General features: G+C 49.6%; 1 protein-coding gene across 4 annotated transcripts in view; it reads right to left on the minus strand.

Moving 5' to 3' along the window:
- Positions 1-15,844, minus strand: part of LOC144734912 (ephrin-A5-like) — a 188,112-nt gene that overhangs the window by 32,245 nt on the left and 140,023 nt on the right. For 2 of the 4 annotated variants that reach the window (XM_078617360.1, XM_078617357.1), the window contains exons 1-2: positions 13,095-13,362; positions 6,711-7,006 (exon numbers count right to left, since the gene is read on the minus strand). In XM_078617360.1, the coding sequence (XP_078473486.1) occupies positions 6,711-7,006; positions 13,095-13,219 (421 nt within the window). In that variant the 5' untranslated portion in view covers positions 13,220-13,362. Of the gene's footprint in view, positions 1-6,710; positions 7,007-13,094; positions 13,363-15,844 lie in introns of those variants that run through there. The other 2 variants (XM_078617358.1, XM_078617361.1) reach the window with 1 other exon arrangement.

A 15,844-nucleotide genomic window follows, 5' to 3' on the forward strand; every position in this document is an offset into this window, starting at 1 on the left:
CCCCGTATAGCCTTAACAGACTGTTGGGGCAAGTGCTGTTAGCGAGCAGCGCCTATGAAGGCCCGCACGGCACACGAGGGGGTGGGTGGCCAGCACCACGCCCGATCGCCTTTGTCTCCCACAGTGCTGATGTTTTACACGCTGCACCGGGTACTTATATTTAATGCTGAGTTGACATGGGGGGAGGCCCAGCGCCGGTTCAGATGTACATCAGCAACGTTGGTCGTGAGCGAGCCTGGGTCGCCAGGCTCGTAAGCACAGCGGATCGTTACACCGCAGTACTCAGGGAGAGGTGGCGATGGTTGGGGGGGGGGGGGGGCGGCCTTCATCCAGCAGTGGATTGACCATGGCTGATGTCGATGCTGGTTATGTGTTTGGGGAGGAGTTTCATGACGAGGTAGACCGAGCAACGAGGACACTTTTGACGTGGAATCGTGAGAAGGATTCTCCAAACGTGGCGTGTGATTCAAGGCTGTCGTCGGCTGGCAGTAAAAAAAAACATGGTTTGTTAAAAGTTTGGAGCCTAAAAAAAAAGGAGAAAAATTATAGGCTTTTTTTAACATGTTAACGCTCTGCCACTGGCTACATTATAACGGAGCATAGCGAATGAAGTTAGGCAACTATATAACCGAGTGAAAAGAAAGTTTGCTAAATAGATCACGCAAATAAGGGCTCTGGTGCTGTGTGAGTTTGCCCTCCTATCGCTGCGTGGACAAGCAGTGCAATGACCTCCGCCCCCCTCCCATAGACTTGTTGAAAGGGCTGTTAGCGAGCACCTATGAAGGCCGGCACGGCACACGAGGGGGTGGGCGGCCAGCACCACGCCTGGCCGCCTTTGTCTTCCAAGTGACGATATTTACACACCGCACCAGGTACTCATTTGAGGCCGAGTCTACCTATGGGAGGAGGCCCAGGATCGGTTCAGATATTCTACACTGGTGTTGGCCGTGAGCAGGAATCGAACCCGGGTCGCCGGGTTCATAGAGTAGCGTGCTAACCGCTACACACACATGTACACACATACACACGTACACAAAGACAAAGATCCCCCGTCTAGCCTTAACAGACTGTTGAGGCAAGTGCTGTTAGTGAGCACACGTACACACACACGTACATAAGTACACACACACACATCCGCAAGTGCTGTTAGTGAGCACACGTACACACACATACGTACACACGCACACACACGCACACACACGTACACACACACACACGTACACACACACACGTACACACACGTACACACACACATCCGCAACTTTTCAAATTTTCCAATCAGCAGCGAAACGAATACATGGGCAAAAAAATAATCCAACAATTACCGAATCAGAAACTTCAGCCCTTCTCGAATTAGAAAACATCTAATCATGCGACAGCAATTTAAATTAAATAAAATGCACTTAAAATTTAGCAAATTTGCCAAAAATGCAACTCGACAACCCACATTGCTTCAGTATTTTTCTAATTTGCACCGGTGCCATGACCGTGTTGACAATCAACAAAGGGAACTTTTTGTTAAATGAATCATCCTCTGCTTGAGCATTCTACTTTCTACCTAACCCATTTATGTGCCTTTCTCATCGTCATTAGTCAAGCTTCAATATTTTTTTTCATTTAAAGGTTTTTTTTTTTACATTTTAATCCTTGACCGATTGAAAAGAATAGCCAATTTAAAGGATGGCTGGTTTAATTTTTGTTCGCGCAATGCAATCACGGGGAACTCGTTGAGAATTGGATGTAATAGTAAATCATCGAACGAGGCGATGTATCATAACTTCTCTTGCCGGCGTTCCGTTCACATTTCAAGATCACTTGAATCCTCCCACGTCGATCACGGCCGGCTTAAGGAGATTGCCTTTAATTGAGCAACAAAATATGCGTGGGTTTCCGCGTCGTCTCCAACGCGCCGGGCCCGCGAGCGAGCGAGGGCGAGGGGACGTTCGTTTGTGTGCGTGTGTGTTGGCCTGTGTGTGTGTGCGTGTGTGCGTGCGTGTGTGCATGTGTGTGGGCCTGTGTGTATGCGTGTGTGTGCGCGTGCGTGTGTGCGCGTGTGTGTGCGTGTGTGCGCGCGTGTGTGGACATGTGCGTGTGTGCGTGCGTGCGTGTGCATGCGTGCACGTGTGTTTGCACGTGTGTATGCGTGCATGTGTGCGCGCGTGCGTGTGTGCGCGCGTGTGTGTGGGCATGTGTGTGTGTGCGTGCATGTGTGTGTGCGTGTGTATGCGTGCGCGTGTGTATGCGTGCACGTGTGTGTGCATGTGTGTATGCGTGCACGTGTGTGCGCGTGTGTATGCGCGAGTGTGGGTGTGTGTGTGCGAGTGCGTGTGTGAGTGCGTGTGCGTGTGTATGCGTGCACGTGCGTGTGTGTGCGTGTCTTTTGTGTCGACTCGACTCGACCTCAAACGAGTACCTGGTGCGGTGTGCAAACATCGCCACTGGGGAGACAAAGGCGGCCGGGCGTGGTGTTGGCCACCCACCCCCTCGTGCGCCGGGGCCAAAATGTATAGGCGCTGCTCGCTAACAGCACTTGCCCTAACAGTCTGTTAAGGCTACACGGGGGATCTTTGTCTTTGCATGCGCAAACAGGCTGGGGGGGTCTCACTGCGCCGCACACTCGGAAACGAATTTCGAGGCGCGCGGCGCGCAAACAATCGGTCTCGCAACAAAGCGTCGAACTTAACAATCGTGCAGCGACGTGATGAGAAACAATTAAAATGTATCTGGCCTCTTTACTGCCGCCTCTGGCAACGGGCTTGCACTCGGAATCATAAGGAGACGGAGTTTGAAAGCACGGGTGGGGGGCGTCGGACTGAGCCCAATCATCTGTCGCCCACCGGCAGCTAAAGCGTCTTCGGGCTTGCACGGCTTGGCTACGAACGGTGCGAAAGAAGTCCAGCGTACAGGCGCACATTGTCATCGCCGGCTCAGGGCAAGCACCAGGCCAGGAAGATTCTGGGCCAAGATTTATTTTTATAGGCAGCGGCCAGCGGCCAGCTGAATCCGAACCGATCCCGGGAACCTCCTGCCCTTCGAAAATCTGCAATTGTCAGTGACACGAGGTACACCATGGGTAGAGGACTGACACAGATCTTCAAGTTATTATTGTTTTAATTATTAGGTTAGTAAAAATAATGGCCCTGAGAGATGACGAAGCCTCGTGTTGTTTCAGTTGATCAGTTCAACGATGCACCAACGTTCATATTCCCGGATGTAAAACTGACAAAAATTTACTTCGAACACTGTTTCAGCTATCCCAGCCAGCATGTTTCATAACTCTCAAACGATAAACCACACGCACACACATTCAGACAGACAGATTGTATATATTACAAATCATTTCCATTGTCCCCCGAGTAGTTGTTATTCGGTAGAATAGAAGGAATTCGGCAGAATAGAAGGTATGTGCATGTTCCCCTGCTTGTTCCGCGGCAGTTGACAAATCAAGTGGAACACGTGGCACACATGGCACGGGTGGCAAGGTTTGTGGCACAAGGATCATGGAATCCCAAAACAGACATACACGCACATCGGTGCCGTGACTCTGAAATCCTAATTAAGCAATTCCTATATGGGTTTTAATATCATTATTTTGACTTTCCCAAAGGGGGTGTTTTGTATATGTGTGTTAGTTGGTCGGCCCTAAAGGATTTATTTCAGTATACTACACACTTATGCGCAACATGTGTGTTTAAATTAATTTTAATTTCATTTTTTACCTACGTGACTTTACCGAAAAAATTAAGAAAGCGTAACGAGTGCATTGAGATTCGGAGGAGGCGTGCGAAGGCTTTGAAATTAAGTGTAGTTTTCTTGGCGATATTCTGTCCGGGTATCTCTAATGGGATCACCGCCATACGAAGAGGCACGCGTATAGGAGTGGCCCCAGAAAGCCGGGACACAGAGGGTTATTGCATTTATATTAACGCTGGCATTAAAACACTTTAATTGTTTATACTTTGAGTTAATATTGCATCGACTATTAACGTTGGTATCTATTCTATTTCTTCTCCTTTGTGTGGGGGTCACCCCAAATCCGTCGTTTACAAAACCAAGGACCAGGATTCAGACGACAAAATAAAAGTGACGAATGTTCCACGACTGCACCTGCAAAGTCCTAAACTCATTTCAAAAGAGAATGCATGCACCCGTCAATGTATGACAGGAGTCATCGGTTTGAACATTTGTTACAATTAATTAAATAATACCCCATGCGATTTTATTTAAACAAGTATTATAACCCTACGAGTGCCTGACTTTTCAGCCACCCTGAATAAGAACAACACACAGCGACGACCTTCCATTATCGCGCAATTGCCCCGCATGGAACGTTCGCTTACAAATCGTTACACCGTGTGGTCGTGAGTTTTTTAGGGATGGGATGGGGTGGGAGGGGGGGGGAGGAGAGGGGGGAGGAGAGGGGGGGGGTGAGTTGGTGTGAATGCTCTCCTCTCCGCCACAACGGCGCGATCCTCCAAGGAGCGGGGAAACAAACGGACGTGATTCTCGACGCTCGGCTCGCCGCACGCTCCGCGTCTTGAACCTCTTGCCCCTCTCGTCGCGTTCGAGAGGACAGACAGAGGTGGGGGGGGAAGGCGGCGGGGTGCGGGACCCGTCGACAAATCCAGCGCGCCGCCCACGAAATTTCCATTTGTTTATGTCGAGGCCGTGAGCGACGCTAATTTGCACGGCTCTCTGGATGTCGCCAAAAGCTGCCACGCGCTCTTAATGAGAGGCGGCCCTCCAGCTATTAATTAGCGATGCGGCGTCGAGCTGGTGAGATGTGCGGGAGAGGGGGGGGGGGTCAGTCGGGAATGATGTTTAACCTTTGCTGTAGCCTACGTGCCATGCTCCTGGGACAGGCAACACGGCGTCGGAGGGTGTCGGAGAACGAGTGAGCGAGTGAGCGAGCGAGTGAGTGAGCGAGTGAGTGAGCGAGTGAGCGAGTGAGCGAGCGAGTGAGTGAGCGGCGGACGCAGCGGAGTGCATTTAGAGAAAGGGCAACCTCTTCAAATCTCTCTCCTACCTGGGGACCCCCCCCCACCACCCCCTCCTGAGCCGAGCCATTCGATGATTCTGCAGCGGCGGTAAGCTGTCGAGTGGCGTGCGGGGCGGTGCAATTGCACGGGTGACCCGCGGGCAGGAGGGAGCCCCAGAGGCCCTCCTCTCCCGGGGGGGGGGGGGGGGCAAACTCGATTCTAAAGTGCAGCGAGACGATGGTTCATTCGTCACCAACGACTGCGCATTCTCAACAGACAATGTAAACGAATAACTAAACTCGTTTTATGTTACCAGGTAAGGCCCGCCAAGCTACAGAGCTTTTTTTCAGAAGCGACCTGGCCACAAATGATAGCTCAATGACGTTGGCTTATCACGTGGACATGTATTGCAGCCAAATACTCTAAATGCATGTTGACCTGGAGAAAAATCCACACGACCACGGGGAGAGAGAGAGAGAGAGAAACATGCAAACTCCAAATATACAGCAGCAGGCGTCAGGGTCTGGATCGAACTCAAAAACCTCCTGTATACTAGGCGAGGTATTTAACATCTCACCACCGTATCATGGTTTACTTTGGTAGATCCGGACAGAAGTTTCGGGCTGGGAGGGATTCGAACCGGTGACTCCAAGGCCAACTGGCTCAATGGGCTACTCAGCTGCCCAGGATCAAAGCCAACAACAACATCATCAACGCCACCATCTTCTTGGTTCTTTCGGTAAAGTCACGTAGAATGGAAATAATAAAATAATAAAAATAAAGCATAATAAAATTATTCTCACGACGTTTCGGCCACAACGCAAGCAGCCGTCCTCAGGTGGAGAACAGGTCTGTCGAGAAGACAGAGTCTGTGAGAATTATTTTATAATGTTTTATTTTTTATTATTTTATTATTTCCATTCTACGTGACTTTACCGAACGAACCAAGAAGATGAATCCCTGCAGTCACGAAAGCTTTAAATCGAAACGCCACCATTGTGATGATGACGATGAGAATCATGATGATGATGATGATGATGGAAAGGATGATACGTTGATTTCCTGACGGGAGAAATGATAACAACAATGATGATTGTGACAGTGACGCTGAATGAATTTGACAGGGACAGGGATGCTGCCGATGCTGCTCATTTTAGTAATGGAATTTTCGGCGCGAATAACAATGACAGAAGTAATGATGCCACTGCTGCTGCTGCTGCTGCATTGATGATGATGGCTTTCTAAGTTCCCAATCGGAGCATTATTACGATAACTCTGAACATTTATTAATTCGTTAATTCATTATTTATTTTGCTTGGTAGCAAGGTTTTCATTTGCTTGCTGTGTACGTGTGCGTTGGGATTCTTTCGCGCCGTACGTAGCCAACCACGTATATGGGATTTGGACCTTGTATATAATTAACGTATAACGTTGTCGGTTGCTGTTGGCATGAATTCCGCTATATAAAACGAAAGTATTATTATTTACAACAAAAAAATTATATTTACGGCGACGCAAAAAAAAATCGCCCTGCTGCTGCTGCTCCCGGTGAAGACGACCCACGAAATCAATGCGACGATGACGATCGTAACGACGACGACGACTACGATAAGAACGATGGACGCTTCCGACGCGGCTATTTCCCCCCCTGCCGCCGACAACGACGGCACAGACCGATCGACAAAAAACGACCGCAGCATCGACGTCACCGCGCCCACGGCCACCACTCACAGATGTAGTAGTACTCCTGGCCGGGGAAAAACTCGAACCCCAGCGAGAAGGGAGTGAAGCGCAGAAACTTCTCGGAGAAGCGCTGGGCGCCCGCCTGCCCGTACGGCTTGTTGCAGTTCCAGCGCATGAAGCCGCTGGCGTGGTCACATGACCGGTAGCCGTCGTAGCTGACCAGGTAGAGCGAGTAGCGCTCCGTGCGCTCCTCCGGGGTGGCACGTGCGTCCGAGTAGTGCGGGCAGTACACGTCCAGGTAGTCGTTGATCTGCACGTCCAGGCTGTAGTCGTCCCTTTGGAACCTGCGTCATAGCGGGAGGGGGGGGGCGGTGTAGAGGGTTGGGGGGGGACAGGGGAGAGCGAGGTGAGTGAACTGCACATCTCGAAAAATTGTCGTCGATTCAACTCAGCTTCGCGAGAAATTTCCGTCGCATCCCGGGAAAACGTCGAGACCTCATTCAAAGGCCGCAGGGGAAAGAGACGACGAGAGAGAAACAACGCACGCGGCAAAGAGCCTCCGATGGAGAAGATACAAGAAGCACGGACTCGGTTGGCCTTGGGCATATAGTACCAAGGACGGAGGAGGCCGATTGCCTCGCCATTGCTGGCCACGTGGACAGAGCACGGGGGAGCTCAACGGAGACAAGTGGCACCGCGGGAAGCGACTGGCCGTGGCCAGAGACTGGATCGCGTGGAGACATTTCAACCCAACATCATCAGCCAACGCCTGTTGATGGCCAGCCGGCGGACGAGAAGACGGCCAACCACTTGGTTTGTAAAGTTGGTTTGTACTGATTGAGCCCTCCCCTCCCCAACCACCTCCACCACAACCGCCACCACCACAACTGCCGCCAGCACCAGCACCACGAGCACCAGAACAAAATGCAAAGATCCCCCGCATAGCCTTGACAGACTGCTGGGGCAAGTGCTGTTGGACGAGTAGCACCTGTGAAGGCCGCAACGATTAGCACGGTTGGCTACGTGTGGTGCGAAAGAAGTTCAGAAGTTAAACGGCACACGAGGGGGCGGGTGGTTCAGCACCATGCCCCGCCCGCCTTTGTCTCCCTAGTGGCGATGTTTACACGCCACACCAGGTACTCATTTTAGGCTGAGACTACCAGCACTAGCAGCAACAAATATTTGACGAATTGTGACGATTAAAATTTAAGAAGCGCTTTTTTTTGTGGTTGTTGCTTCTATCGCGACGACAGTTTCGAGCAGTGGTTCTTAACTTTGGGTGTGAAATGCCCTTTCTGGGTGTGCGAGACGTGGCCAGATTTGTTTTCATCGAAACACAAATTATGCATGGACACCAGTAGCTGCATATGCTACGGGCCCCGCACTTTCAAGGGTCCCGCGCTAAATGATTTCAAGCTATCAATTCCGGTTCAGTGATTCTGCACTTGCTGTATTACTATAGTACTACATTGCCTTTTACGAACGACTGGGGGTTTAAGGTTAGCGATTTGTCGTATTATCTGGCTGTATAGCAAATGAAAAAATATAATTACTTTTCTATGCGAGTAAAAAAATTGTGTTTTTATATTTATGTGTTAGTTAGGGCCCATGAGTACATCGACTTTGTTTCATCAAACCTATGTATTAACATTATACATTGTTTGACGATACCAGTGGCTAAGAACCGCTGGCATAGAGGCACCACGGTATGTGTTGTCTGTCGTAAGGCGGTGATGATGATGATGATGGCGGCTGGCTTCCAGTGGCTTGCGGGCGCATCCACATTTAAATAGTCACCTATTGGACCATCGTTCTGACTGAGGACAAAGAAAAAACGCGAAGCTGTGAGCTCTCAGCGGTCGAGGGGACAAACAAAGAGTTATATCAGGTCGGGACTAAAGCCTTGGAACATTAATGATGATGCTGACGCTCATGATGATGGATCAAGTGCACTGCTGCACGTCAAAGGGACCATACAGGGAAGTGACAAAGCCTAGCCAAGGCCACTCATTGTGTTCTATGTTCGGCAATGGGACTTTTCAATCAAACCTCACGCGCACGTGTGTGTGTGCGCGTGCTAACCGCTACACTAAACACGCGCGTTTGGTGTAGCGGTTAGCGAGCTGCACCACAAACCCCGGCGACACGAGCTCGATTCGCGCACACGGCCAACACCGGTGACGATGAACGGAACCTGTCCTGGGCGCCCCTGAGATCGACTCAGCCTCAAACGAGTACCTGGTGCGGTGTGCAAACATCGCCACCGGGGAGATAAAGGCGGCCGGACGTGGTGCTGGCCACCCACCCCCTCGTGTGCCGTGCCGGCCTTCGTATGCGCTACCTCACCACCAGCACTTGCCCCAACAGTCCGTTACAGGCTCCACGGGGGGATCTTTGCCTCTACCTATCGTGCCAGTGCGCATAAGTGCCGCGCTCAAAAGGCTCTCGGCGTTACGGTCGGAGCACAGAGATCGTGGCAGAGCGTCGGCCCAGGCAGAACATGGCCACGGGCCAGATAAGCCCCATTACAGCGGGGCCTTGCAACAAAAAGAGGGGGGGGCGGAGGGGAGGGGGGTGCGGCGTTCGATGCTACAAACAATTTGCGCCGCGGGCTAACGAGGGCAATTATGTAAATGTGAAGCATATTCACCGCGGTCAATGAGGTCGCCGCGAGCAAGCGGGGAGCGTCTTCGTTATGACGCGGCGCCCCCCCCCCCCCTCTTTGTCTCACGTGGCGGCGGGGGGGGGGGCATGATCACGTGGTGGGATCGTGCGCGCCACGTGGAAGACGCGGCCTCAATTCGCCGCTCTACGATGATATTCTATGCGGGAAAAATAAGCAAGCGGGGGGGGGGGGGGTAGTGGTTGTCCTGTGGATATACTGGGCCCTGTCGTAGGAACGTGGAATTTCCACGGCTGGCCCGGATCATTCTACATCTATAGTCGCGTGACCCCCCTGGGTAGCGGAGTCGTCCCATTTAGGACGAATCTTATTTGTTGTTAATGACTTGTTTGTTGCTGATGACTTTTGTTTGTGCTTTTCGTTTCGGTGCCATTTCTCAATTTTTTTATTCTTTTTTTCGCTTAGTAGCAAGGGTTTTCATGTGTTTGTTAGTGGCCATACATTGGATTAGGTCCCTTAAAACTATGAAATAAATTTACAGCGTTGTGGGAAGCTATTAGCACGAATGTAATAAAAGTAATATTATTTTGACATTTTCAGGGGGATTGGGTCAACGGGTACGAACGCGTGATCGGCTTCAAAGCAAGCCCCGAGTTGTGACCCTAGACAGGAAAGAGAAGCAGAGCGGAGGGAGGAGAGAGAGGGAGATGAAGGGAGGAGAGAGCCGAGAAACATAAGACGACTAAGAAGGAAAGAAAGAAGGGAGATTGGGCGGACGATGACATCGCTACTTGAAGGTTCGCGCCACCGTGTAACGGTGTAGCTGCTGCTGCTGCTGCAGCTCTGTACCCAGCTCAGTCTACATGGCCCGGTGGGAGCCAACCAAAGTGTAATTCACATGCAAGTGTGTTTTCTTAGCGATGAGCCGCTGAGATGGTGGTGGCTCTGGGAGTTCCCTTTGGGTCTGGTAAGGGGTGAGAGGGTAGGCTGGCGGGCGGGGGGGGGCATCGCTGGTGCTCAGAGGCCGATGTAGCCTGGAGGAGCGGTGGCGCAGCGGTTAGCTCGCCGACCTATGAACCCAGTGACCCAAGTTCGATTCCCGCTCACGCGCCACCAACATCAGTGAGAAATATTCCCCCCCCCGGTCAACTCAGCCTTACATGAGCAACTGGTGCTATGTGTAAACATCGCCACCCGCCTCCTCTTGTGCCGTACCAGCCCTCATAGGTGCTCGCTAACAGCACTTTCCCCAACAATCTGTGAAGGCTATAACGGGGGATCTGTCTTTGTGTATGTTGGTTCATGCGTGTGCGCGTGTTGGCAAGTGTCAGTGGTCCGTGTATGTGTCTGTGAATTTCTGCGTACACAGGTACAGGCAGACCTCGCTGAACGCTCAAGATTCGTTCCTGGAGAAGTTGCATATATGGGGATGCGTTTCCGGACAGAGTCCAATTCACGGTCACGGCTAACATCATTGGCAAGTGGTATCTGAACCGGACCTGGGCTCCACCGCTCCTGCCGATTGGTCAGGAGCTGCATTCCGCACCAACCTGAAGTCTGGTCAAACAACCCTCCTGTAAGGACATGGCGCGGACAGATCTTTATTCAGTCGGGGATTGGGAGAGGGCTGAAAAATTACGATCTTGCATTTTCTTACACCGCTTTTTCAGATTTAACATTCAGATTTCAATCATCGTAATCTCTTCATGACAGCGAAGGCTCTGATGTGGGAATGCGACGCCCACTTTAAAAAGGTAAGGACACAGTAAAGTACCATTCCATTCATATTTACCGTTCATAGCATCGCAAAGTGCATAACTCGTTTAATGAATGGCTTGACAGGTTTTTATTTAAGAAAAAAACTATTTTTGCAATAACTAATCTCCCCGCGCATCCCTTGCTGCCTGTGCGTGTCACCAATCTTCGCGGGCGTCTGAACACATTTTCGGAAACGTCTCTTTCGCAAAACCATTCACCCTGTCTCTTGATTACCTGCGCAAGAATGATCATAAAAAAACATAATCAAAACATCGTACATATTTTCGGCAAATTAAAGTCAGCTGCTTTATTAAATCCGCCGCTGGAAATTGACAATGCCATGCTAAGCAAGTTTGCTGCTCAAGTGAATTCACAATGGTTTTCTCATTTAGCTGTTCACACGCCAGAATATATTTGTTTCCTTTGGAATCTGTTCCTTTGTTTATACTCGATCTGTGGCGAGCAAATGAGACATGCAAGGACGCGACGACATCTGTCCTGCTTGGCAATTTTTTTTTTAAATCTCCCCCTTTCAAGGCGAGAATTTGAAATGCATCACGTGCACTGAAATGTATCCCCTGCTAGAGAGCCTGTTTATTTAGAAGGTATAACAATAGCCTGGCAATTAAACTAAACAATTCCTTTTTTACACTATGGGAACCTCATTTGCCAGTAAAAATATGATAATTGTTTTTTTACCCTTCTATCTGGCAACAAAACTGACACCTTTTTACAAGGAGTCATGTTTGCATAGACCGCAATACCTGCAGTCATAATGCAAACAAAAGACATAACTCTGATAATGTGCATTATCAGAGTTATGTTGCCAGATAGAAGGGTAAAAAAACAATTATCAATTCCTTTTTTTTTACCTCCTGCGTGCCAGGCGATGGAATGAACATCCCACCACCGCAGATAACATCATAGTGCAGTCAAAGTCATGCAAACTCCTATCCCTTTACTCCTCACCTCCAAACCAAAGATATTCACACCAACTGCCTCTCACCACCCACTGTGGCCTAGTACCTGGCCCACAAAGGATGCAGTTTCTCTGGGCAGGAATCTATGAAAGGCTGATGCTCTAGGGTTGGCCCAGTGGTAGAGCATTCTAAACTAAACTATGAAATACGTTTTGGGTCTTTCGGTAAAGTCACGTAGATAGAAAAATAATATTAAAAAATCACGACGTTTCGATCGCAACACAAGCAATCGTCTTCAGGTGAAACAATACAGCAGGCGGACTTTACAGAAAGACCCAATTCCTGCAGTTACGAAAGCATTAAGTCAAGATTTAACTATGAAACTATTTTATTAGTTAAGGCCCACTTAGCTGTATAGCTCTTTTTAAGAAGCGACCTGGCCACAAATGATGGCTCAACTAAGTGGCATATCACGTGGACATTTATAGCAGCCCTACACTACTCTAAACGCACGTCTATTCCAAATGTGGAGGGGGGGAAATCCACGGGTAGAAAGAAACACGAAAACTCCAAATATACAGCAGGCGTCACGGTCGGGATCGAACCCACGACATTCTGCCGCAGTTGCCTGCACCAAACTTTTGGGACACTGCGGGGTGAATCACAATAAACTAGGCTGACGTTATGGGAGCTGTTGTTTCATCAGTGGTGGCTCGAAGCGTGAGCAAGCCAACCAAAGCTTCGGGTTGCCCATGCAGCTCAAGGGAATCATGAAAATAGCTCACATTTCAAAATCTAACAAATCTACCCCACGTAACAATCATATTCATACCTCTCATAGCTACCGTGTCAGTACCTCTCTTATCTCATCTGCTGCATTAAAAAAAATGCTACATCGCTCTTATCGCACTTTATCACTCTCTCTCTTCTGTCAGCTTACTAGGAGTGTATACCGTTGAAAGGGTACAAATTCTGCTTATGGCTCCCAACGGGCCAGCAACAACAGCACCACCACCGCCACCACTGTTTATCGTTACCACAATTTTAAGTGTTCGTATAATTACAATGATTGTTCATGAGCTGCATTCCAGCAACACACACCAGACAGGTTTTCGTAAGCGGCACACTCACATCGCTCTCAATAACCATCCGCTTGTTTCCACCCTTCTTGAAATTATAAAAGGAACTGTGTGCGCTGGACGAGTTTCACGTGGGGAAAATGTCCACAATGGTTTCTGGCGCTCGGTAATTTTCATTCGCTCGGAGATTCGGGGACGAGAGGCGCCGTCGTGAGCGGAACCGCACAGAGGTTAAACTGAGAAGTCGCGCAAAGACGACGCACGGAGAGACGTGTGATTGGAACTACGTTGAGGCACGGACAGAGAAGAACGCCCTTAGCTTCTCCCATCTCGATACAAGTTGAGACTGGGGGGGGGGGCAGCAGTAAAAGAAAAGGGAAGGGCTTTGAGATTCCACAATGCCCAGTCGGCTCTGCGGCTCTGCGGCCGCTGATAGCGTTAACCGCGATAGAGCTGGAGACAGAATAAGAAAAAATGTAAAAAAACCAGTGGCAGTATATATTGACCACGATATTAAAAAAAAGACAAATTCTTATTTTCAGCAGCAAAAACCAGCATCCGATCAAAACACCTCGTCTGGCAAAGATGAATAGCGCGATCTAAGTAGGCTACTTTTTTCCCCGAGACCGACGTTTGAATTTTTCATTTTGGCCGAGCCTGCCAAGTTTCCAGAGAACTCCTAACCAGTTAATGTAGCCAGTACGGGCGGGGAGAGGTGGTGGGGTGGTGGTGGTGGTGGCGGGGGTGGTGGTGGTGGTGGTGGCGGTGGGGTGGCGGTGGGGTGGTGGTGGGGGCATTAGAGTTTGAGTCAGGATGGAGGTGGTGGTGGTCTGGGGAGCGACAGCCTAGCGGGTTAAAGCGCTGCACCACAAGCCCATCGAGCCGGGTTCAATTCACGCTCACGGCCACCAACACCATGTGACGATTATCTGAACCGGTCATGGGGCCTCCCCCTAGGTCGACTCAGCCTCAAATGAGTACCTGGTGCGGTGCGCGAACATCGCCACTGGGGAGACAAAGGCGGCCGGGCGTGCGTATTGGCCACCCACCACCCCGTGTGCCGCGCCGGCTTTCATAGGCACTACTCACTAACAGCACTTACCCCAACAGTCTGTTACAGGCTTCACGGGAGGGGGGTGGTGGTGGGAGAGTTGAAGGGGGAGGCAATGAAGGGAGAGAAGAACATGGCTGCCTACACACGCACACAAAAAGGGGCCGTGAAAGTCATGCTCAGGTCTTGTCAAACTTCTGCAGTAATGAGACTTCCTGCACACCTGCATCTAATTACAGGCCTTTAATAGCATGGACAAGGAGGGGGGGGAGGGGGTGGAATGAACCGGTGGGTCCACGCCGAACTCATTGGGCAAAGTAAATACGTGTGCAATGAAGAAGTCACTTTGGTGAACGTTTGATAACATCAAACTGGCCACACCAACCGCTCATAGGTGCTCGCTAACAGCACCTGCCCTGCAAAAGCAGCCTATGTTAAGGATAAAAACACGGGGGGGGGGGGTCTTTTGTGCGTTGTAGAACAATCAAAATGCTTAAAAATGGTTTGGGTGTGTTTCCTTTGTCGTTGAGAAGAGGTAATATTTTCTACATATGATACAAGGCGTTATATATATTGCGTTTTATTGGATTTTCTTTTCGGAGCGGCAATGATTCGTTTTTTGAGTGTGTGTGTGTTTGGTGACTTTTGGAGCGGTGTTATTGAACGGCCTCATGGCACTGCGTCGGATGGTTTGCCTGGCGACGTTTGTTTTTTGGAATGTTTCTGTTTTATTGCTTGATCGTATATATTGTGGGGAGGTTTTTTTTTCTTTCAAGAGACGATTTTATTATAAAGTAATCTTCCTTCAGGCCCAGTGCTTTACTTGCATCATTTTTACGGGTGAAAGTTTTTATTAAAGTTTTTTTTTTCTCTCTCTTTCTCAAACAGCTGCATTATATTATAACGTGTCTATAAAAGCAAACCTTTATACGCACAATGGATTTATCACAATGTGTGTTATGTACGGCACACAAAAGAGGGGTGAGTGGCAGAGGTGGGACAAAGTCATTGTTATGCAAGTCCAAGTCGAGTCGCAAGTCATCAAATTCATGACTCGAGTCTGACTCGAGTCCAAGTCACATGACTCGAGTCCACATCTCAGAGGTGGGACAAAGTCATTGTTATGCAAGTCCAAGTCGAGTCGCAAGTCATCAAATTCATGACTCGAGTCTGACTCGAGTCCAAGTCACATGACTCGAGTCCACATCTCATAGGTGGGACAAAGTCATTGTTATGCAAGTCCAAGTCGAGTCGCAAGTCATCAAATTCATGACTCGAGTCTGACTCGAGTCCAAGTCACATGACTCGAGTCCACATCTCAGAGGTGGGACAAAGTCATTGTTATGCAAGTCCAAGTCGAGTCGCAAGTCATCAAATTCATGACTCGAGTCTGACTCGAGTCCAAGTCACATGACTCGAGTCCACATCTCAGAGGTGGGACAAAGTCATTGTTATGCAAGTCCAAGTCGAGTCGCAAGTCATCAAATTCATGACTCGAGTCTGACTCGAGTCCAAGTCACATGACTCGAGTCCACATCTCAGAGGTGGGACAAAGTCATTGTTATGCAAGTCCAAGTCAAGTCGCAAGTCATCAAATTCATGACTCGAGTCTGACTCGAGTCCAAGTCACATGACTCGAGTCCACACCTCTGGTGAGTGGTCAACACCAACCCCGGTTGCCTTTGTTACCTGTTGATGTTCACGCACCGCAACAGGTACTCTCTTTAAGGCTGCGTTGACCTAGGGGTTGC

Source organism: Lampetra planeri, chromosome 53, assembly GCF_965212315.1.
Source record: "Lampetra planeri chromosome 53, kcLamPlan1.2.h2, whole genome shotgun sequence".
Lineage (NCBI taxonomy): Eukaryota > Metazoa > Chordata > Hyperoartia > Petromyzontiformes > Petromyzontidae > Lampetra > Lampetra planeri.